The 26,200-nt window shown below is 27.6% G+C and overlaps 1 protein-coding gene across 1 annotated transcript in view; it reads right to left on the bottom strand.

The window, feature by feature from the left end:
- The window catches only part of LOC100213368 (ribosomal protein S6 kinase alpha-5), an 83,226-nt gene extending 71,118 nt beyond the window's left edge, over window positions 1-12,108 (bottom strand). Inside the window, exons 1-2 of the mRNA XM_065805287.1 lie at window positions 11,838-12,108; window positions 11,624-11,695 (exon numbers count right to left, since the gene is read on the bottom strand). Coding sequence (XP_065661359.1) covers window positions 11,624-11,695; window positions 11,838-11,874 — 109 coding nt within the window. The 5' untranslated portion in view covers window positions 11,875-12,108. The remainder of the gene's footprint in view (window positions 1-11,623; window positions 11,696-11,837) is intronic.
- Between the last annotated feature and the right edge of the window lie 14,092 nt (window positions 12,109-26,200).

Genomic DNA, 26,200 nt, shown 5'->3' with positions numbered 1-26,200 from the left:
TCCTAGAAAATGAAGAGTAGATGACTCATCGAGCACATCACTGTTCATAAATATAGGAAGATCTAAATTATTGCGTTAATGATTGGCTGAAAATAATTGAGTCTTATCTGTATTGAAGTTCACCAGCCACTGTGAGCCCCATGCTGTAGCAGAAGTGAGATTCAAGTTCAAATGCCCCCTCCAAGCAATCAGAGAGTGTTGGCTTCTTATCACAACAAGAATAAATGGTAGTATCATCAGCAAACAATGCCACCTTGGATGTGAGAATATATAAAAGATCGTTGATGTAAATTGAAAAGAGTATGGGGCCACGGATTGCAGGTTTTTAATAATTTTTTCAATTATTGGTTGCTAAATTAATTTTTTTTCAAAAATCTCTTAGCTGATATATTTTTTTTTAAGTCATAAGATTATTGTATAATTTATTTTAAATGACAGTTTGTTATATATAAAAATTAATTGTGTGCTATTTAGAGTAAAAATAAATTATTTAGGAAAGATCACAATCTTCAAGATTCGTTTAAGATTTTTTGTTACTACTTTCAATTAAAAGTGAAGTTTAAATGGATGATATTAGGCTAGAAGCAGATATTAGTTTAGAAAATGGAAATGTTAATAGGCAAGTTAATCGCCTCAGAAATGAAAGAGATAAAACTAATAATTGACAAAATGCTAGAATTGCTGCAAGATACGAAAGAATGTTTTGTATAGCAAGAAGTAATTTTATTCCAGATTATGAATATTTAGGAGAAATGAATTTTATTTGTTAGCATTGTGGTGCTAATAAATTTCATGATGAAACACATTTTTTATGTTGCCATAATGAAAAGGTAGTTTTGTCGCAACCTTCACCATTTCCGAGATTTATACGAGATTTATTTAAAGGAAATTATGCAAACGGAAATGCTAATCTGAATTTTTTAAAATATATTAGAAATTATAATGCCTGTCTTTCTTTTGCTTCATTTAAAGCTAATGTAGTTTAACCCATGAACCATGGGCCGCCAAATCAAGATGTTACGCCGACATATTGTCAACTATACATCTATGATACACTTGCAGCAGCAAATTTTAGAATGCAACAATGTGGTAATGATCTTTGCTTAAATGCTTTAATGTTTGATTGCAAACTATTATTAGTGAAGAGAACCTGGCTGAAGTGGATGATGAAGAAATTCATCAAGCAGCTATAGAAGGTCGCTCAGTGTCAGTTGTAAAAATGTCTTTACTTGAAGGGCAAGATAGACGTCACTATAATCTCCCTTCACATAATGAAGTTACAGTTGTATTTGTTGGTGAAGATGGTGCACCACCTGTTTCCAGGGAAGTTGTTATTTACCCAAGAGGTCATCCTCTTAAAACTATATTAAGTATGTCTGCCAACTTAGATCCTATGGTTTATCCTCTATTTTTCCCAAAGGTTGATGCTGGTTGGCATAATCAATTAATTCACAACCCTGAATGGGCTACATTGATCAGAAATCATGTTACATTATCTCAGTATTACAATTATAAACTTTCAGTTTTTTTCTTTGCTCTTTTATGGCAAAAAACTGTTTCAACAATATGCTGTTGATGTGTATATTAAAATTGAAGGCCAGCGCCTTGCTTTCATCAGAAATAACCAAAACAAACTGAGAAGCAAGCAGTATGATATCTTACACGAACATGTACACAACCTTCGAAATGATCATGTTAGACCAGAATGTGTTGTAGTTTTGCCATCAACTCATGTAGGAAGTTCTAGAGCTATTTTTATTAAAAAGTTTTGAATGTGAAAAATTTTTATTTAAATTTTAAATAAAATTTTTCACATGTTTAATTTAGTAGTTTAATTTATTGAACTCGTTGCTTTTAAAATTTACTATATGCCAAGACAATATATTTAGCTATATAAATGCAATTTATTTATATCTTAATTTGATTTTTTATCTTTAATGTTTATAGTTTGGCTCCTTGAAGCATTTGTTATTTTGTTTTTTAATTAAAATCTTTTAAATCTTTTATGATGTCTTTTAAATTAAACTAAAGTTAACTAAGAGGCAACAGATACAAGGTAAATTTTTTTCCAGTTTTTTTTTTCTTTTTATGTCTACTTATCTGTTACAATTTTTATTTTAGGTTTGTCATATGATGCATTAATTCAATATAAAAGATCAAAGTATACATATTTTTTCAAATTTGTTATACACATGTTTGATTATAAATTAATTTTTTTTTGTTTGAAACATATTTGTACTCAATTGCTTAGTTATTTTAATAAATTTATTTAGTTGTGTGCATTTAACATTTTTAAGACAATTTTCTTTTTTAAAGAAAAATGAATCAATGGGATACCAAAAATTAACTTCTGTATAGTATAAATTCACTTCATAATAATCTTAATAATTAATTAAAGATGTAAAAAATATTACAAGAATTTAGCTTTAGTTTTTCGTCAATTTAAAATATGATGAAGTGTTATTATTTTGTAACTATTATTTAAGTAACTAAAAGCGTATTGTGTTGAACTTAGGAATGTTGAGGAAAATGGTTCTGTCTTACACTGATTTGACCTACGCCAGTTGTAAATTACTCAAATAATGTTAAATAATTGATAAAATATTTTACCTCCTCATACTTTTTATGTTAATTTTACAGATGGTTTAGTTTTTTTAATTTGAAGGCATTTTTCTAGAAGGGTATTAGTTAAGGTTTTGCAACTTTAAATTGCGGAAAACAGCCTAAATTAATTATGTAACAGACCGACCATAACCCGTATTACGAGTTGCTTTCTGCTAGTAATAATAATTATTATTATAAAAAAATAGTTATTATTAAAACTCCGATTGTTGTCTTCCATTGTCATTAAGCAGTAATATTTTCATGAACGAAAAAAAAAAAAAACGAAAATTAAAGCCTTTCGTATATACAAGATTAAAAATTAGAACTAAATTTATTTTAAGAACAAAAACTGAATAAAAACAAAAATTTTTATTTTTCAAGAATCAAAAAAGTTATTATGGAACGAAAAATAATTTCATTCTAATTTAAAAAATTGGAATTATTAGATATATAACTATTGTAATATAATATAAATCATTCATATAAAACTCGCATATATTATTCAGCCTGAGTAAAAACTAAATAAAAATTATGGAAAAAAAATATTAATCATCTTAATTTGAAATTAATTGGAAGTTTATATATTTTCTAAACTTAAATGTCACTGTCATTAATTTATTATTTAAATTTCAATGAAAAGCAGTTGAGAATCTTTTAGCGTTTTTTCAATTTATAACAAAAGTGATTTACTAATTACAAAATATTTTAATTGAAATCAATTTTTTAGAAATCGGCCATGGCATATGATTTAAAGGAATGTTTTATGCAGAATTTGTTTTGGATTTCCTTTAAATAATGAATACAATTCAAACAGATCTAAAAAGTACTCAAATAAAACATCAAAGAGTATACTAGATTACCATCTTGACACAATCACCAAATAATAACGCCAAAAAAAAAAGAACTACAAGCGGCATCTTAAAAGAAATTTTTTTTTTTTTTTGTTAATTTACCTCCCCAAGGCCCAGAAGGCCACTACAGACGAGGAGGCTACTTAATTGTGGTTATAACCCTCTCTCAACTCTATAACTCCGAAACACGAACCTTGACGAACAAGGCCGCTGTGCGGAGAAACAAGTTGAGCGCAGTACTACCAGGGACATGGTGGGGATCAAACTCAGAACCTCTAGCTTATGAAGCGAGCACTCTAACGCTAGTTAGAGTGCTCGCTTCATAAGCTAGAGGTAATACATGGGGCATGTATTGCAATTAATAGTTAAAAATGTCATAGATTTATTTGAAGAAGGCAAAAAAGATAGTTTATCTGAATTATTTTTCATTGCAAAAACATTAAACAAGTGCAGAAAAATTGTTACATCTTTTAATCATTCTTCTCATAAAGTAAATAAAGTATAAAGTACCTTGAGAAAGTACTTAATAATTAAAAAAATGAAACCCTTTTTTTAGTGTGCTATTAAAATTACATTTGTTAGACTCTTTACAAACTTACAAAGATCTATATGAAATAAAGAATAACTTGTTTTTATTGCATGCCACTTTTTTGGATCCAATTTATAAAAGTTTTTATTCTTTGAAAAGTATGAGAAATAATTGTTTTAAGTCTTCCAATTTGATGAACAACTAAACTTCAAAAAGCAACAAAGATATTTTCACAATAACTAAATAAAGTTATGCACTTTTGTTAACATTCTAGATCAATTTTAATTACACACAGCTTATAAAAAGTGGCAACAAATGCAAAAGCAGCTTGTCTTGGTAATGCAACAAATAAAATAATAAATTTTAGTTTAATGCTTTACTATGATAATTTGACTGGGCCATAAGAATCATTATTAGGACGGTACCAAAATAGTATTCAAACGCCTTGATTAACCAGCCTCTAGTGTGAAAGTTTTAAGTTATATGTTATTTCTATATTTTTTTTCATCTTGTTTTAGCTGACTAGCTTTATATACACTGAAATATTAGCGCATTAATATTAGCAAACTAGAAATTTAATCAAGTAATTTTAGTTAGACTAAAAAGTTAGTCAACTAATTTTAGTTAGACTAAAACTGACTTTAACTCCCATCCCTAATTATTTTTAAATTGTATAAACATTTATTTTTACCAAAGTATTGCACAAAAAGTTTTTTTTCTTAAAAAAAAAATAACTAGTTAAATATAAATAATAGTTATTTAAAATAATAATAATAGTAACTATTACATTTATAAAAGTTACTATTATTATCTATTATATATATATATATATATATATATATATATATATATATATATATATAATATATATATATATATATATATATATATATATATATATATATATATATATATATATATATATATATATATATATATATATATATATAAGATAATAATAGTAACTTTTAACTATTTCATGCTTGGATTAGTAAGTCAAATTAAAAAAAAAAAAGGTTTTAAACAAGTCTTTGTAAAAATAAAATCAAAAAAAATTAAGCAATTAAATCATTCCATTGCAATTGGAAGATTTAATTTAACTTATAACTTAAAGTAACTTAAAAGAACAATCATTTAAAAGATTTTTAGAAAGACATGAAAAAATAGTTTACAACATTTAAATTTATCATTAAAAATACATGCCCACATAAAATAAATTTAAATATAAAATTTTTTGTTAATTTACACAAAATGCGTATTTTTAAAATAATCATTGTAAATTATTTTTTATTTTATTCAAAGCCTTAATAAAAATATAATAAAAACTTTAGAAAAGATCAGTGAATAAAAGTTATTTATAGCATAACAATTTATTGCATTTAAATTAGAACATCAAAACAGTTGTGGTCAAATTATTAAAAGTAATATTATAAATGTGGTCAGTTACAGTGTGCCATCATACGCCGTTCCTGTCCAAGTCTGATATGTATATATATATATATATATATATATATATATATATATATATATATATATATATATATATATATATATATATACATATATATATATATATATATATATATATATATATATATATATATATATATATATATATATATATATATATATATATATTATATATATATATATATATATATATATATATATATATATATATATATATATCAGGGCTCAAATTAAGTGATCACAAATTGGATATCTAGAAATACTTCCGCCTTTAAATTTTTAGCTTTTTAAAAACCATAAAACTGTTTTGATCACTAAACTCAATAACTGTAATTCAATAAAAAATATTTATGTTTATCTTGAATTATTTTTATTATCATTAAAGATTATGATTTAAACTTTAATATTTTATTTCATTTTATAAAATATCAATTAAAACTAGAAAAATAAAGCACAATTAAGTACAATATAATTATTAAAAACAACCGCTTATCAAAACAGTGTTTCCCAACATGGGGCGTAGGAAATTTCAGGGGGCAATTCGATTGTTCGGGGGCAATGGAAAAAAAAAAGGACTTTTTGAGTCTAAATTTAACCACATAGTCGAATCTCTAGAAAACATCCAATATGAAGTGCATCATGCAAAATTTTTTCGCTGGAATGCATTCGGAAAACTTAGATTTGCTTTGGCAAACTAGGATTTGGAAATCTAATTCGGAAAACTAGGATTTGATTTGGAAAACTAGGATTTGATTCGGAAAACTAGGATTTGATTCAGAAAACTAGAATTATCAGATGCTTGTATTGTTTTGTCAATGTGTGTTATAGTTAATTTGAAATAAAAGTAGTGCTGTGCTTATAAAAGCAGTGCTGTGCTTACTAGAAATAAAAGCAGTTGTTCGAATTTATCGTTGTTTTCAAATTTTGAATACATTTTACAAATAAAAAAGCAATATATAAATATAATTGGAAAGTAAATATAATTGTAAATATATTTAATTAATTATTTAGAATTTAGATACCTCATAGAAAAATAAAGAAATATGTAATGATTGTAACGAAAACAATTCCCTCTGAACAATCATTTCAAATGTTAGCTTAGAATAACGATTAGCAATTGAGGAATAAGCGATTCCCTTTGGAGAATTGCACGAAAACGTATTGCGAAAGTATTCCCTTGAGAGACTAATTCCGCACGAGGAATTCTCACTTAAAAGCCATAGCGCTAAACAGTTGGAATAACAAAAGCAAAAATATTTGGTTTTATTACGTCTACTGAACTATTTGAAAAAGACGTTTACCAAAAACAATTTGAAAAGTTTCATTGGCTTCAAAAATGTGAAGTAACTGATACCACTATACTTAATATTGTCAAGCATCTAAAAAACTTATCAGCTGATTTAAAAGGAAGATTTTCCGATTTGAAAGAAATTAATTTTCCAACTTGGTTGATGCAGCCATTGTTAGTTTATTTATCTCATATTTCAAATATGCTGTACCAAAAAGAATCAGCAGAAATGCAGAATTACAAGTCAGTTAAAACTTTATATAATATAAAAGGATCGATGGCATGGTTTTTTGACGAGACCAAAATTAAATATTCAAGCACAACAGAATGTGCAAGAAAACTATTATTACGGTTTCCTTCTTCATATTTAGCTGAATGCGGATTTAGTACCATAATTATTTGTTACTTAAAAAAGAAATTGTTTGGAAATAACACAATGGGGAGATTTATGCTACTTATGAAAAATTTATAATATTAAAAATTATTCATATGTAACATGGGGCACATTTTAAGTTTTTATGAGCTTTGGTGGGGCATGGCATTAAAAAGGTTGAGAAACACTGGTCTAAAGGAATTCAGCGGTGATCAAATATTTTAAATAAAAGAAATCTTTAAATAAGATATAATTACTTTTATGTCTTATTTAAATCTTAATTAATATTTTCTTATAACTTAAATGCTCGTAACTTTTTTGCAGAAATGTATAAAAAACAAACACAGAGAAGTTTAAAAATATATAAAAACTAATTTAAACTTTTTATAGTTATTTTAAAACAAAACAAAAAAACTAACCTTTTTTTTTTTTTTTTAAAAAACATCTTCGCTTCCATCAAGGTTGCAAGCAACCACTAATTAAAGTTGAAAGTTACTGGAAGAGAAAAGATGAAGATTGCAGAGCAAGATAACGATTGACAGACATCTTAAAGGATTGCAAATTATATGAATCAGGAAAGCAAGATGAAGGAAGCAAATTCCAAAGAACTGATGTTCGAAGAAAAAATCTAGACAAATAAAAGTTTTTGGAGCACTTAGGAACAGTCACAGAAAAAGGATGAGACTTAATTGAATGACGAGTAACACAAGAATGAATTTTATTAGATGGCAAAAGAGACACTAGCTCTTAAAAGCAGTGCTCATTATAGTATTTGTAGAAAAGAGAAAAAGAAGCAACATTATGACGATGTAATAATGGTTGGAGGTTGGCTGCAAGAGCAGATCCAACTATGTTTACAATGCGCTTTTGTACCTTGTCTAAAAAAGGAAAAGGGCATCATTAGAAGATTCGCCCCAGATATGGCAACAGTGTTCCATACAAGGCTAGATTTGAGATTTATAGAGATAGACAATAGAATCCAAAGTAAGAAAGTGTCGAGCTTAATAAAGAGATGCAACCTTAGCAGATGCTAATTTTGCAACAGATTTGATATATGGTTTCCAAGAAAGATCAGAAGTAAGAATTAATCCTAGAAGATGAAGGGTGAATGACTCATCGAGTACATTACCATTCATTAATATAGGAAGATCTAAATTATTGCAATAACGATTGGCTGAATAAAATTGAATTTTATCTGTATTGAAGTTCACCAGCCACTGTGAGCCTCATGCTGTAGCAGAGGTGAGATCCTTTTCAAGCTCAAATGCCCCGTCCAAGCAATCAGAGAGTGTTGGCTTCTTATCATGACAAGAATAAATGGTAGTATCATCAACAAACAATGCCACCTTAGATGTGAGAATATCTGGAAGATCGTTAATGTAAATTAAAAAGACTAAAGGGCCAAGGATAGAACCTTGAGGAACCCCTGAAGTTACAGAATAAGAAGAAGAGTATAAAAGTATAAAAGTCGTCCATCAAGGTAGTATAAAAGTTCATCAAAGTAGTTGATAAGTTGTCCATTAAAATATTATAAAAGTTGTCCATCAAAGTAGTATAAAAGTTGTCCATCAAGGACAACTTTTATACTACGATTGGAAAGGAAGGACTTGATAATCTTAAAGATGTTGCCAGATCGAAACTCATATTGATGGTCAGAAAGTAAATTATTAGATTCAAGATGAGAAACTAAGTGTTAGTTAATTAAAGACTCAAAAACCTTGCTTTTTATAGGAAGAAGACTAATGGGACGGTAGTTAGACAAATCAGATCGCTCTCCAGAATTTTTGAAGATAGGGATAATAGATACCACTTTCCAGCAGGCTGGAAAACAAGACTCTGATAAGCACTTGTTTTCTGATAAGCAATAGTTTTGAAAGTATAGACGACAGCTCCGGAGAATACTTCTGCAAGACAATAACAGGTATGTTGTCCGGGCCACAAGCTGTTGAAGTGTCAAAACAGAAATCACTTTAGATACAGAAGCTGGAGTGATACGAATGTCAAGCAATGATCAACCTGTTTGTTGGCAATATCAGGTAGAACGCAACTAGTGGAATCTAGAGATGATATTGATGAAAAGTTTTTAGCAAACAATTCAGCTTTATCTTTAGGTGAGGTGACAAAGACTGAACCATACAAGAGAGGTGGAATTAAAGATTTTCCCTTATTATTAATACTATTAAAGATTCTCCAGAAGTCACGAGAGCCTAATTTTTGTAATGAGATACAAGATTTCATGACCTGAGAATAGCGGGCTTTGGTGTTAGACAAAACCTTTTTACAATTGTTTCTAGCAGTAATAAACAGACATCTGTTTTCTGGAGAATTGTTTTACTGATAAATGTGGAAGTAACGGTTTTGATTGGCAATCGCAGCAGCACAATGTGAGGAAAACCATGGAGAAGAGTGAGGCTTGACCTGGAATCAGTGAGAAAGAAAAAAAGATTCCATGCTAGCCTGAATCCACGAGGTTATGTAAGAAGCACATTTGTCGACAGGAAGACAAAAGATTTTTACCCAAGGGCCATCACAAAGAAAATCACACAAAAGACTTTTTAAAATACATTTTAAAATAAGTCAGCATTGTAAAATACATTTTTTTTTATTATTATTTTTATTTTTAAATAATTAATTTCTAATTGAAGATATTTAAACTTTTAAATGAATAATTCCTTAACTTTCCTTTGTTAACTTTTTGTGTGTTAACCAACTCCCTTGGAAAGCTATTCCATAGATTGGCTGATCCATTAAATAAAAAGTTTTATACAATATGCTTGCTTAATGATTTCTTTGACATATTTAGAGCAGTGTTTGAGTTTGTTGAAAACTAATTTTTTTGATTGATTTGATTAAAACTATTAAAGAATTTAAAAAGCTGAATTATGTCTTCTTTTTGTCAAGGCAGTCAAGTCGAGAGCTTTTAACTATTGAAGTATTTAAAAAGCTGAATTATGTCTTCTTTTTGTCAAGGCAGTCAAGTCGAGAGCTTTTAGACAATTCTCAAAGTTGATTTTCCTGAGTGATGGTATTAATCGATGTTGAAAATTTAAAAAATGATAACTATAGCATATAAAAATAAATATGTAAAGGCTTAACAGCATAAAAAATAAAGTTTATTAACTAAAAATGAAAAAAAGTGCATTTTTATTAATTTTTTAAGTTTGTTTTTTTTCAATTCAAATTCATTTTTTTCAAAAGTTTTTTATAATATAATTATCATTTCCCTTCATTATGGACCCACATGAATAGACTTTTAGAGAACTTTTTTTTAATAATATTAGGAAATTGCTTGTTATATGTTCAAGGGTCTTGAAAGACCCTTTAAAATATTTTTCAACCCAGTTTTTTACCATACAGAACACATTAAGGGGTTGGCAGCATATATTTTTCAAATATATTGTTTTTTAGTACAACCTAATATATATACATATTCATGTGTGTGTGTGCACTATATAAATAATTCCTACACTATGTAAATAATATGTATTTATTCCTGATAGTCTGCTAAATGTCACTGATTATATCATACTAAAACAACTATAGAGGATTCAGTATTTAGGCATGCTGAAAAGATTTAAAATCATTTTTAAACCTTGACTTGTGGATCAATAAATTTTATTAATTGGTTTGTGATTTTTTAATTAGTAATCATTTAAAGTAAGTATTTTTAATTTTTGATAAATCAATATTTTATTAATATAATAACAAGAGAAAATAATTTTTGCTTCAATAAATGGATTTATCAATGCCCAAACTAATAATTAACGTAATAAACCCGCCTCAAAGATCTATTTTAGTATGAGATCATAAATGACTGTATACATTTGGAGACGAATGCATGATTGTGTTGAGAGAGTAAATGATGGAATCAGGAAGGAGGTAGAAGTAGGAATCAGGAAATAGTAAACATTATAAAGAAAGACAACCTTAATAAAAGCTAACTTTGCAATTGATAATATATATTTGGTTACTTTTAGCGGAAAATAATCTGAGAAGATGCAAAGTAGAGAACTCAGTAAGAGTCATCAAAATAGAAAATTCAACAATATTGTGATAATTGTTAGCAGTAAATAACTCATTTTGCCCCAACCACTGCAAGTGGCTTAAGTTGAAATTTACAAGCTTCGATCTGTCACAGAAGAGAGACCATATATATAAGACCAGCTCTTGTTCTATGTGATCAAAAATTGATGACACTTTTGTCAAGACTGGAGTTAAACTTGAATCATCAGCAAATAAGTGTATTATCAGCAAAAATATATATTCATATATATATATATATATATATATATATATATATATATATATATATATATATATATATATATATATATATATAATGTGTATATATATATATATATATATATATATATATATATATATATAATGTGTATGTATATATATATATATATATATATATATATATATATATATATATATATATATATATATATATATATATATATATATACACATACATATGTTTATAAGTTATTAAAATAACTTACCTCCAGTTCCAAGAACTTTAAGAAGCTCGAAATCTTCTATTGAAACTTTTCCATGACTTGCATCTAACATGGCTTTAGTAAATAAATAAAGACATATGCTTTAAAGTAAAATTTTATTTTTCATTATTGTTATTATTACATATTATTGAGTAATTTTTTGTCGGTTTTCAAAATTAAAAAAAAACACATATTAGATATATAACTAAAATTATACCATTTTTGATTTGATAACGTTGATCTCTTCGCAACATTTCAATTTAATAATAAATAAACTTTAATAATAAACATATGGTTGCAAATGATGAGCTATAAAAGCTATAAAAATAATAGTCTTCATTTACAAACTTTCCGAAAAACTGCAGAGACTTAATCCCGGCAGTATTTACTTCTCAATTTAGATATTTTCATGGAATTTAATTTATCAAAAAAAAAAAATTATTTTTGTCTTTTCAAAAACGCATGCGTTTGCGTTTTTTTTTTAAGATAATAAAACTTGTACCAACTATTTAAACGAAGGTCCACGACAATAAGGGTTATAGGTTTATGTATGATTTAAAAGCGGGGGAAAGACCTATAAAAAAGGTGCACAAAATATTCGAAGTGGATGGTGTAAAGGCTGAGTGGATTAAACTTTCAACTTTCGGTTTTTATTACTATTGTGTTTCTGCATTAATAAGACTATGATTTATTTATAACCAAATGGATGAACCCATCAACAACATAGATTATTGTTAAAACTTATTTATTTCATAATTTTTTTCATTAAATTTCATTTATATTTAATTAAAAAAGCCGTCTTCTGAACAATTTCGATTATTACGGTTAGTCCACTTCGCCTTAACACTATCCAAGTATTCATTGATACTTAACAAAATATGCTTTCACACCATTTCAAATGGATAGTGTGTTTTTACAATATATATATATATATATATATATATATATATATATATATATATATATATATATATATATATATATATATATATATATATATATATATATATATATATATATATATATATATATATATATATATATATATATATATATATATATATATATATATATATATATATATATATATATATATATATATATATATATATATATATATATATATATATATATATATATATATATTGCTGTTGTATGGTTTAGTAATAAAAATACTAAACTCTTGATTGTTGTAAAGTGCTCAATATTTAAGAAAATATATATTTTTTCAAAAACAGAGCGTTTCATAATTAAATATTAGAAAAAACAACTTTTAATGGAACTTAAAGTTTCATGCCAATCGGCAATCATCATCGGCGGTACTTCATGGCTGATGATTGCCGATAGGCATGAAACTTTAAGTTCCATTAAAAGTTGTTTTTTCTAATATTTTATTATATATATATATATATATATATATATATATATATATATATATATATATATATATATATATATATATATATATATATATATATATATATATATAATATATATATATATATACAGCACTGTGAATAAGTTATAAACCACTTACATTTTTTCAAAATATCCCGGAGAATTTTTCTCTAATATTTAAGTTTGTAGTTCTAAACTATAAACTTAATAAAACACATGTATTTTACACAAAATATGGAACAATTACAAACTTTTTAATGTCATGAAAAACTCCTAATATCTACTATGTCCTCCTTTTGCCTCAATCCCAGCCAATTTTCGCCGTGGAATAGATTCATACAAGTTAGTTATAATATCCTGGGGTATGTTGTGCCATTCTCTTTGAAGTACTTCAAAACATTCTTCAGCATTTCGAGGAGCATGTTTGACCTTCTTTCTGTTCAGGTAATCCCAAATATATAATGCTCAATTATATTTAAAACTGGACTCTGGGGAGGCCAGGTCATCAATTCCAGTACTCCTTCCTTTGCCTTTTCATTTAAATAATTTTGTACAGAACCCGATTAAACATTTCCTGAGCCCAATCTTTGTGTTGTTTTGCATATTTAAGTCGTTTTTCTTTATTGCCACACCGTAATAATGGTTTTCGAATTGCAACACACCCTCTTAATCCCGATTTAAGTAAGTGCCATCGAATAAAAGAAGAGCTGACATTTTTCCTAGTTGCTGCGTTAATGTCTTTTGCCAGCTCGGTTGATGCTTTTTTTGTATTTCTTAAAGGTAGGGTTTTTAAATATTTATTGTCATCTTTTTTTAGCTTAGGAGGTCTACCACTTTTCTTTCTATCTTCAAGGGAGCCAGTTTCTCTGATTTCTGTAACAACATTCTTCGAATATCCTGTTTTGGATGTAGTTGTTATAACACATCGTTTTAATAAATAAACAAACGAATCCCTCATGTTTCCTTATCAATTTTGTTTATTTATTCAAAATAATATGTTCTCTCAACTTTTCTTATATATTATTAAACTTAAGTACGCTTTAAAAAAATTACATAGGAAAAAAATTGTAAATACGTCTAATTATACAAGTGGTCTAAAACTTATTTGCAGTACTGTATATATATATATATATATATATATATATATATATATATATATATATATATATATATATATATATATATATATATATATATATATATATACATATATATATATATATATATATATATATATATATATATATATATATATATATATATATATATATATATATATATATATATATATATATATATATATATATATATATATACACTGATGGGCATAGTTAACTAATTTTTTAGTTAACTTTTAGTTAAACTACTTTTTTTTAGTTAAATGCAATAGTTAAACTAAATTTTTTTATTTAAGTTAAACTTTTAGTTTAACTAACTTTTTTCCTAGTTTAGTTGAAAAAGTTTAACTAAATTTTTATTAACTCAATTTTTTATATATCGCCAAATAAATCGTTCTATTTCTATGCACCACTCACCTGACCAAGGACTCCAAGGATTCTGTAATTACTATTTTAATTGTCTGTGTTCTAATCTCTCATTATCTTCCCGATAATGAGAGATTAGAACACAGACAATTATTGGTTTCGTATGTGTTGCCGTTCAACAGCAGTATCGCAACGTCTGGTTCAATGTCAGCTGCATCAAGATCAAGTGCTGATGAAACAACATCAGGGAATGATGATGATGATCTGTATGGCTTTATTAGAAACATACATTCAACATCTGAAGGTTTTGCTCATGATCAAGTTACTCGTTACCTGTCGTCGAAGTCAGATGAAGTTGGCAGTCTGCTAGCATTTCCAATAGTTGCTGAAGCATTCAAAAAAAGCAATTTCACATTACCTAGCTCAGCCTCAGTTGAGCGCTTATTCAGTGCTGCGGCGCAAGTGCTGACATCTCGCAGATGCAAATAGGCTGATGAAACCTTGGACCACTTACTGTTTCTAAGATCGCGTTTGATCAGTAGTGACTGATCAAACGCGATCAGTCACTACTGATCAAACGCTTTTTTTAATTTTTGAAATAAATTGGTTCGTGCGCAAAAAAGTTGAATTTTAGTTAACTATTTCTAATTAGTTTAAGTTAACTACTTTTTATAAAAAGTTTGTAACTAAAAGTTTAACTACTTTTTTTTAGTTCTAGTTAGTAGTTTAGTTAAACTATAATATAAAAGTTTGTGCCCATCACTGTATATATATATATATATATATATATATATATATATATATATATATATATATATATATATATATATATATATATATATATATATATATATATATATATATATATATACAGGTTTGTTCAGTGTCTCTCCTGAACAACATGAGACCCAGGTGCCACCTAAATTTGAGGCCTTGTAATAATGTTACATTGTCAGACTTTTTTTTGTTAGAGGCTTTTATGATGAATTATAATGATCTCATTATCAGAATCTTTACCAAGTTTAAAATCAAAATGTGTAAGAAAATATAAAATTACAATAAATCGTATTATAAAACTGAAAAAAAACATATAAAATTAAATTTCAAAAAATTTAAAAAGATGAGAACAAAGTTTTAAATAATATCAACTAAAAATGTTATAGCAAGAACGAAACTTCTTAATTTATTTTTTAAAACAGGAAAACGAACAGAAGGATCAAAATTGGGCAACAACTATTTTATTTTGAAAGTAAGGTGCGCAATAGATATAAAATTGATTAAATTTGTTCTACTGATGAACGATGATGAAAAAATTTAGACAAATAAAAGAGTATAAAAGAAAGTGCTGAAACGAGAATAAGATCGTTACAATGATGGGGCAGTGGCTCAAGCATGGCGGATAGAATAAGTCCAACTACATTTTGGACTTTGTCAAGAAGAAAAGGAGCATCATTAAAAGCCCAAATATGACGATAGTGTTCCATACAGGGAGGAGTAAGAGATTTGCAAAGGTAAAGAATGGAATAAGGTGTAATAGCAAGCATTCTTTTTAATCGTGGAACGTATTCCGTTCCACGATAAAAAAGAACCATTATTTATTTAACGGTTTACTAGTTAGTGTAAATAAATTAAATATTTCATAATTAATATATATTTTATAATGAATTAAAAGTAAGTCAATTAACTTTATGTAAACGGTTAAAAAAGATCTTCAAATATAGTATTAATACACAATCGGTATTATTTTTTGATCGCCATCAGATCTAGCATGATAAAGAGAATCTTAGCAGATGCTAACATTGCAATCAATTATTCATATGGTTCCCATGGTTCCATGGTTCCCATGTAAGATCAGTAGTAAGAATACCAACATTCCAAAATTTTGAAATGTCAAGAGGCAAAGTCTTTGCCTCACTGCCTCCTCTATTGCACGGTAGAAGCTTTTATTTACAGCAATTAGTAATTAAGCTTTTGAACAAAAAGATCAAAACTGTGTTGATTGTCAGAGGAAAGTTATTTGACTCAAAATAAGATGTTAAAAATTTGATGATTAAAGACTCAAAGACCTTGTTAGTAATAGGGAGAAGACTGGTCTGACGATAGTTTAAGGAGTCAAAGTATTCTCCAGAGTTTATAAAAATTGAAACCACGGATACCATTTTCCAGTAGGCAGGAAAACAATATTGATTAAAGCACTTTTGAAATAGTTTAGATAGAATTAAAGTGAGTTCTGGAGACCGGTTTTGTAAGACTATGACAGGAGTTTAGGAATATACTAAGAAGAACAAAAAGAAACTGAACACAAGCTAGTGTCAGACAAATCAAAGAGTAATTTTAGTGATTAAAATTGTCAGAAGAATGATTAAAAGAATATTTGTAAAAGATAGATTGAAATATGGCTTTTAATGTTTAATATTTTTGGATACTTTGGTCATGTTTTAAGTTGAAAAACTTGATTCAATCAAACATTGAGCATGGCACTCCAAGCAAAGATCAATGCAGTTGCTTCATTCCTGCTAATAAACCCAAAAAACGAAGGGCTTTTTATGTAGCCTTGAAAATGCACACCAAAAGCACTAACAGGGATACTATCCATTTGCAACATAGCGCTGTTAATACTCTGATGTTTTACAGCTGTCGATGGAATCAGCTTCTCTAATAATTTCCTCAGAGTTTTAAAAAGCCGGCTTCAGATCCATTAAACTAAGTTTTAGAATTGTACCCTCATTAAAAGAAAACATGAAGAGTTACAGTGTCACTATTAAGGAGGCACAATCAAAAATCTACAAGTAGACTTAGGAAGATATAGCATTTTATTATTCTTGGCAGGAAACAATGTAACATTTACACCAGTTTAATAGATGAAGGAGGAGTGTAAGGTCAACAGACTTTTTCTGCTTACCCCTAAAATCTTTGACTAGGAGACATCCTACAGACAGGCCTCCTATACCTGCCTTGTTCTCATAAGAAGGTAGAAGGTGGAGTTCTACAAGATGGGTATTTTTATGGAGACACTATCTCTAGTCTACTCACTCAAGAGCCCCAAAGCAGGAGTATTTTAAGTCAGCGTTTATTTCTCCTGATCTTTTCCTAGAAAAGCAAGTCCTACAAGACAACAGGATTTGGAGCAGGTAGTATTAAATTACATTTTAGTGTCATCTTTAAACATTATACTCATCAGGTTAGATGCTCTGTTCAGGTTATTTAATAAGTTAGAAATTAAACAGCTATCAAACCATGTTACAACTTTACTGTTTATACCGTGGTGTTAATTTTTTTGTATTAAAATATTAAGATCAACCGTATCAAATGTTTTTGAAAGGTCAGTAGAAATAATTAATTTGTTTTGAGATTTATCAAACGATTAAGAGATTTTAATTTAAAATTAAATTGAACAACATGCTCAGTTGAATTATCTTTTTTGAAACCGAATTTATTGTAATTAAGATAATTATAAACTTTTTTTTTCTATTTATAATGTAAATATTTTACAAGCGTTACAGTTATAAGCAGTTATAGTCTATAAATAGCTGTATACTTTTAAAATATACACAGTTGTAAAATATACAAACAGAATGTATCAGACTTAGCTAATAATTCTACTTGAGCGGAATTGAAAGCATTTAATTTTTAAAGCAATTCTACTAAAAGTTTTTGGCATTTAAATTAAGAAAGCACTGTAGTTATTTCTTCCTCAACTTGATAAGCTTTGACCGTTACGCAGGTGTTCCAGTGGTTAGAGTTTCGGCTCAGAACCGAAAGGTCCGAGATTTAATGTCGGGTCTTGTCAAATAAGAAACATTGGCAAGGAAGGCGAGGAGTGAACTTCCGAGTTAAATACTCTTCCATAGTGCTCTGTAATAAGCCCGTTTGGACTTCTTGGAGCACCTTAAATACCTCCCGATAAAAAAAGTGTCCACTCCATTTACTAAAAATTAAATACTCAATATTGAATAAAACTTGATGCATGCATTTTCTTGGTTGTGTTATTTTCAGCATCGTTTAATTTGGTATGCATAACTTCAATGGAAATGTTAATTGTTAAGTTAATAAGGTACTTGAAAAAAGTAATTATACCAAAATATATATGATAAAGTGCAGTCATTATTGCACTGCTACTATTCACAAATCGGCTCAAACCGATTTTGTCGTTGCCGGACAGTCATTTTAATCCACTATACCAGCAATTTTGTTCAAAAAAGTTAATCTTTTGTTATACTTTGTAGATATTACAATTTTATCATCATCCTGGTAACAAGCGTTTGCATATGAATCTTTTTCAGTTCAAAAAATTAGTATTGAGTCAGAAAATTAGAATTGAATAATAAATATTGCAACATACGATATTATTACTTCGGATGACCGGAAATTGATTGCTGTTAATGAATCAGATTTGAAGAAAGATTAACGAACAACAAATACATACGTGTAAATAAAAAAAAAGGTGCCAGAGGGTTTTTTTTTAACCCTCCCCATCCCACCTCATAGAAGTAGGAGTAAAAACTTAAATGTTGACTTTTTCTGTCAATAAAATATAAAATATTTCTGTAAAAAAAAAAAGCATATATATGAATATATATATATATGAATATATATATATATATATATATATGAATATATATATATATATGAATATATATATATATATGAATATATATATGTATATGAATATATATATATATACATATATATATATATATATATATATATATATATATATAAATATATATGAATATATTTATATATATTAATATGCATATATATATATATATATATATATATATATATATATATATATATATATATATATATATATATATATATATTTGCTAATCATAAGCACCCTTTAAAAATAAAAAGTGTTCAAAAGACACTAAGTTGTCCGATAAGTTCTTGCCGTTTTTTTAAATTAAAAAATTTGCGATCGAAATGAAATGTTTTAGTAATATTTTGTGTTATTCGAAAGAGAATTTTTCGCTCTACAAGAAAGTCTATTTGGTTTTTTTGTTTTGATTCATTTTTGTTAATTTTCAGAGCATTTAAGTGGAGTGTCAAGTCAACAAAACGAGCATTTTCGACACCACCTTCTTTTTGCGTTTAACCGAGGTGCCAAAGCCACGGAAGATGTTAGAGAGATTTGTGCCGTATCCGGAAAGGGTGCCATAGCTGAAAGAACTGCTCGATATTGGTTTGCAAAGTTTAAAAGTGGCAATTTCGACCTCAAGGATGCATCTCGTTCTGGGCGACCAAGTGAGTTTGATGAAGAGCGTTTGAATCAACTTCTGCACGAAGACGCGCTTCAAACAACCAGAGAATTGGCAGACCGTATACAATCCAATAAATCAACAGTAGCAGAACATCTCCACTCAATGGGAAAGATTCAAAAACTCGGAGCTTGGGTGCCGCATGTATTGAGCAAAATTAATAAAAATCAAGAAATCAAAAATCAAAAAAACGGCAAGAACTTATCGGACAACCCAATAGGAATTGAAAGGTTTCTTATTTGAAATGAAAATTCTTTAAATTTATTAGCTGAATATTTTTAATATCTTTTTATGTACAAATGTAAAACTAACGCATCTTCATTTCATTATCTATATACCTTAAAGGATAAAAGTAAATGCAACTTAAGAAATGATATTTAATTCAACAACCTTTTTTTCAAGCTAATTTTGGAAAGTCAAGTATTTTATTTCGAAGAGCTATTATTTGGAAGAGAATAGTTTTGAAAAACATTGATTTTTCCTTCGATTGGAATTACCCTTTATTCAAAAAAAAAACTAAAAGAAATCATTATATCTATCGAAAACACATTTTTATATTTTTAACGGTTTTTTGTCAAATGAATACTTAATACATACATTATATAACATTTAATCGTATATCGGAATCTCATCTTATGTTTATATGAAAATTGTATTTTAGAAAGTATTTTTAGGTAAACTTAACAAGTTTTATTTAATATATACTTACGAGATTTTGTTCTTGGTATTTGTCTGCTATTTTGTTATTCTCTAAATATTTGGTTATTTCTTGATATTTTTCTTTAATATTTGTTCTAGATATTTTCAATATTTTTTCTTTGCACATTTTCTTATTTTGTTTTTAAAACTTATGTCATGCTAAACAGTTCTTGTTATTATAATATGATTATTTATTAACTTATATTAAAGTTGTAAAACGAAAAATAATATGGAAAAAAAAAAAAATAATAACATTATAAAAATAAATTTAAAACAATATATATATATATATATAATAAATAAAAAAAAAATAACTACGTGAGTGTGGAGATTTATATATATTTATGTATATGTTTGTATGTATACATTTATTTATATATATATACGTATATATCAATGTGTACTTGCATATGTATGTACATGTGTTTTTGTGTACATGTACGTGTACATGTAGTGTACTTGTATCTTTGTATTTATGTATGTGTAGACATGTAAATGTGTGTATTTATGTATGTGTAGACATGTAAATGTGTGTGTATGTTTAGATATGTATATGTGTAGATATCAAAATATCATTAAATTTTCTTAGCACTTCAAAAGCGTTTAAGTATGAACCTATTGATTTACTGCAAAATATATCATTAACGATAGACGATGTTTAACAGAATAATAATCCATCTATTACTACAAATGGCATATCACGTTGTCCGATAACAATTATTATTATCATTATTATTTTTTTGTTCTTTATTATAATGTTTAAGATACAAATACAAATATACAAGAGAGAAAATTACAAGTGAAGTTATCGTAACAATAAATAAATAAAAATAAAGAAAGAAAGCGGATACTCAAAGAAGACCATTAGGTCTTATCACAGAGAACCGCTGATGAAGAACTTGAAACTTAAAATTTATACAAAGTATAAAAGTCGTTATACACGTTTAATTAATTAAATCGTTAAGATTAAAAAATCCTTTTACAACTAGAAATTATAAATAAACAAAAAATGTACAAGTATTTGATTTAATAAATAAAAAGAAAGCGGACACTCGCAGAAGACCATCAAGTCTTCATCGAGAACCGCTCGTAAATTTAAAAATCTCATAAAAATCAAACCCAAACATACATGGTCAAGTGTATAAAGCCCAAGAAAAATTTAAGTGCGTTCATATAAATATTAAGTTACATAACTGCATAAAAAATAAAAAAGTAAATTATTCAATAAAAAAATGATTTCCTGAAGCTTTTTTTTGAATGAGAGATAACTCCATTCCAAAGAAAAATCAAAATGTTTTAAAACTATTTTATTCCAAAAAGAAGCTCCACGAAATGAAATGCTTGATTTTCCAAAAGTAGTTTGAAAAAATGGTTGACGAATTAAATTATCATTTCTTAAGTCGTATTTATTTTTATCTTTTAAGGTATATAAATTATGGAAAGAAACTGGGTTGGAGTTAGTTTTACATTTGTACATAAAACAAAAAATATTAAAAACATTTAGTTGATATATATCAATTTTCATTTCAAATAAGAGAAGCTTGGCATGAGTAAATTTATCTTTAAAATTAATAAGACGAGCAACATTGATTTGGAAACTACAATTATATATTTAAACACAAATTTTTCATTCAATACTAGGTACAGAAACATTTTTCTTATTTATATATATCCAGAAGTAATGCATCCACCTCAAGGTCGGGTAGAACCATTTAGCAGCATTACTTATAAAAACCTGCAACTGTCCGTCCCATGAGTTTTAATTTAAAAAATACAACTACTTAATCTATACTTACTGTTTCATTTTTTAAATACATTAAAGTGTCCTTATTTGTTGTTTATTCCCTGTTTTAGTTTCATTTTTATAATTTTAATCTTACAAATATTGTTATGGTTATAGAAAGAAAACTTTTTGTTTGTTTTTTGAGCTTTGAGGTTTTGTTCTAACGTTTTTCGCTTTAACGACACCGAACCCAATAAAATCACTTATTCACCTGCTTTTGAGCAATTCCATGACCGTCACAGCGCGACAACCGTCTTTTTTTTTGTCTTAAGCCTTTAATATTTTAATATTAAAATAGATATTAAAATAATTTTTTTTGCTATTTAGTTACCTCATGATAGGTGCTGCAAAAAACAAGAAAAAAAATTTGGGTGGATATATTAGCCTCTCATTCATGAAAGAAAATATAAACGTCACAGCGTGACCAAAATTTTCTCATTATATTTTAGTTTTTAGATCAACACCGCAATTCAACTAACATAGATGAACTGAATTATTAACTTGGCATTAGACAAAAAGTTTTGACATTACTCTTACAAGTTTTATAGCTAAATTACATTTTTTAAGTTAAATTTCAAATTCAAACAAGCGCACCTTTTATTAACTAGTGGTCAGTGTCACAGCGTGATCAGACACATTTGGGTAATTATAAACCAGGTTAATGGGCTGTTTTCAATAAACTTAAGACTTAATAGATAGGTATTAGACAAATATATAATTACATCTTTATAAAAATAGTTCTTACATAGTAATTTTCAGAACATGCCCATACTATACAGTGTCAAATCGCGTCCATATTATATTGCTGTCATATATACAACGTTTTAAAGTTTTTCGGTGATTTTATCTGAAGACGTAAGTTGTTTCACTAAATACTTGGCACTTGAATAAGGTCGCATTTCTATTTTCCAATTATTGTTTTGAATTAGGTCCGCTGCAAATACTCCTGGTTTTGCTGGTGCTTTTGTAAATAACTTATCAATTTTAAATTTTTTCATTTCATTTATAGTATCTTCCATAGAAACAAAACAGACTTTGAAATTAGTCTCCTTTTTAAACGCTTACTGAAAAGATATGGCATCAGTTATTATAAATTTTCTCTAGATTATTTTTTGCGTTGCTATTCTTCTAACGGTCCCACCAATAGCATCTACCGCTCCTTTCCCATGTGAAGCAGAAAAAAAGTTCCAGATTAATTTTAATTCATGCTGTTCTTCCAACCAGGGTATTGCTGATGCAATAAAATAATTTAAAATTGATGACTCGGCTCGTCTGTCTAAATCTGTAGTATTTTAATACCTTATTCAATATGGTTAGATAATAAATTATGAACAAATACAAGAATAGATTCTTCGGAATGGCTTAAATCATCTGAAACTATAACAGCTGATGAGCATGAATTTCGGTACCAAAATACAGCAGTAAACACAGTAAATTACTTCTTGTGCCAATGTGCTGACTGCGCTTCATCTTGCCACAAAGTTGGAAAACTTTCAGTAAAATCCATTTGAAGAACGGCTGTATCTGGATTACTTTGAAGTTGGACCTTATGATCACGATATGTCTTTGATTGTTTCTGTGTAATAAAATAATGCCAAAGAAATGAAGTTAAAGACTTTGAAAAGGTGCTGTAAAGATCATTAACTCTTCCCTTTTTTTCAATTTTTTTAATATATTCTTTTCCATTATTATCTGCAACTTTTTCCGATTGGTACCATGTAATGCATTTATTTTTGTCAATTTCATATAGATTATGAAACTTTGTAGCATCTTTGCATGTTGTACACACATTATTATAACAAATATCTTTTTCACTATCACATACAATTATTTCAATATCACATACTTAGAGGAAATTCATGTGAATACAATCAAAAATTTGAATCAATCTTGTGCCGGGTTTCTAGGATAAGGATTATATTTTGATGTCGTTGACAACAACAAATATTTCTTAACATTGAACTAGACAAAAGCACATGTAGTGGGCGTAAACTAGCAAACTTTGAATTTTCAACTGATTCTTTAGGATAATCACATTTAAAAACAGCATAAGCTTCATTAACATTCATATACAAATGACGTTTTTGTACAGTTGCTTTCTTGTTCTTTAATCTCACCACAATGGTGTCTCTTTTACCAGGTGCTTGACGGGTTATATCATCACGCTGGTAAAAATCAAGAACCAATTTTACAGTTATAGCATCTAATGCATTTTCACTAAGTATTTTTTCTGGGCTAGGGATTTCATTCGTTTTTATTAAAAGTTTTTGTACAACTTTAGCCCTCTTTCTGGGTGATTTTGGTAGTGCTGACTCGGCTCTCTTAACAGCTTTTCCAAGAGTGCTCGCAGATTTGTAGGGAGGTAATGTAGCAGCTACAGATTTTGATTCTGCTATTTTTTGTCTGCTCTTTCTCTTTCATTGCCTTTCTTTTTCACGCTTAGCCTCCAATGGCAAGTCTTCTTTCTTTTCTCCTTTTTGATTCTTTTTCTTTAACTACTTTTTCGCCAAAGTTTTCTAACTGCCTTTCACAATATTTCTTTTAACGTTCAGCATGAGTGGCATGTTAAACCCTTGAAAGATAAAAAAAAAAAGCAACACAGTAGTTGTAAGATGCACGTATTACATCTAAGGCTCAATGGATTTATAACTATCCCTTAGAGAGGCTCTATGACCCAAAAGAGAGCCTCAAGGATAGCTGAGCATTCATCCTCCAAAAGTCTTTGTTGAAAATGTCAAATTAAGTTGACCACACAATAATCTCGGTCATTGAAGTTGATAAAAACTCAATTGTGGTTTCAGTTTAGCAGTTTTAAATTTTGTTAAAAAATTGTAACGCCGTGGCGGATTTTTTTTCCGTTCACCATTGGCAGTATCATTTTAACCGTTTGCGATACGCGTAAAATGCAGATAGAAAAGCGGTTGCCGTAGGTTTTGATGAAGACATAAGCGCTGATTGTGCACGAGGCTAAAAATAAAAACAACATTGAACAGTTAATATCAAGAATCCTATCATATGTGATATAACTTTTTGTTTTCTAAATGTTAAAAACTCTTATTTCTTAATTAGCTTTGAAACAGTTGCAACATGAAATGTCTTCCAATGTTGGTAAAATCTTATTAAGAAGTGTTGATTATGGCATATATTTTATTTATGTTTCATACAACAAGAAACATAAATAAGATTGTTTTCAATTTACATTAACAGTTAAATAGCTTTAAACGGGAACTGCTTTCTTAGGATAAATATTTAACGAGGTTTCCAAAGCAATAACCTATAAATCAATCATTGATGATTGTTTGCTTCTTTAACTATTGCTACTTTTTCAAATCTGATGAGATTCGTTGATTTATCAATAGTGTAGATATGTTTGAAAGATAAACAGTTTAGTCTAAACTGTTTAGAATAATGATAGAACTTTACCGTGCATTTACAACTTTATCACCACAATTTTATAAAATTCAGGAGAGGATAAAGAAAATAAACAATGTTTAAACGCGGTTACAGAAAATATAAACACAAAACAAAAAAAAGAACCAGCAACTTGTATATAAAACAAAGAAGATTCTGCTTTCCTAGAAACATTTAAATTTCACACACATATATACATATATACATATATATATATATATATATATATATATATATATATATATATATATATATATATATATATATATATATTTATATATATATAGGTACGTGGAAAGTTATGACGTTTTTAGTAGCATATTTTAGATATATGGATTTGTTGAAGAAACTGATGCCAAATTATTATTTTTTTTCACTGAAATTTTTATAACTTTGTCAAATCTTATTCAATTGTCTATAACTTGGTACCAAAAGATAGATGTAAGAGTAGGCTACAAGTTTTTATTAGTCTATAGATATAAGGCGTCTCTAGGGGGCCCGGGGATACCTAAAAACCATCATAACCCTGAAAAAATACAAG

The sequence above is a fragment of the Hydra vulgaris genome, chromosome 09, assembly GCF_038396675.1.
Source record: "Hydra vulgaris chromosome 09, alternate assembly HydraT2T_AEP".
NCBI classification, from domain to species: domain Eukaryota; kingdom Metazoa; phylum Cnidaria; class Hydrozoa; order Anthoathecata; family Hydridae; genus Hydra; species Hydra vulgaris.
The sequence above is the reverse complement of the archived record's forward strand: the minus strand, read 5'-3'. Positions and strand labels throughout refer to the sequence as shown.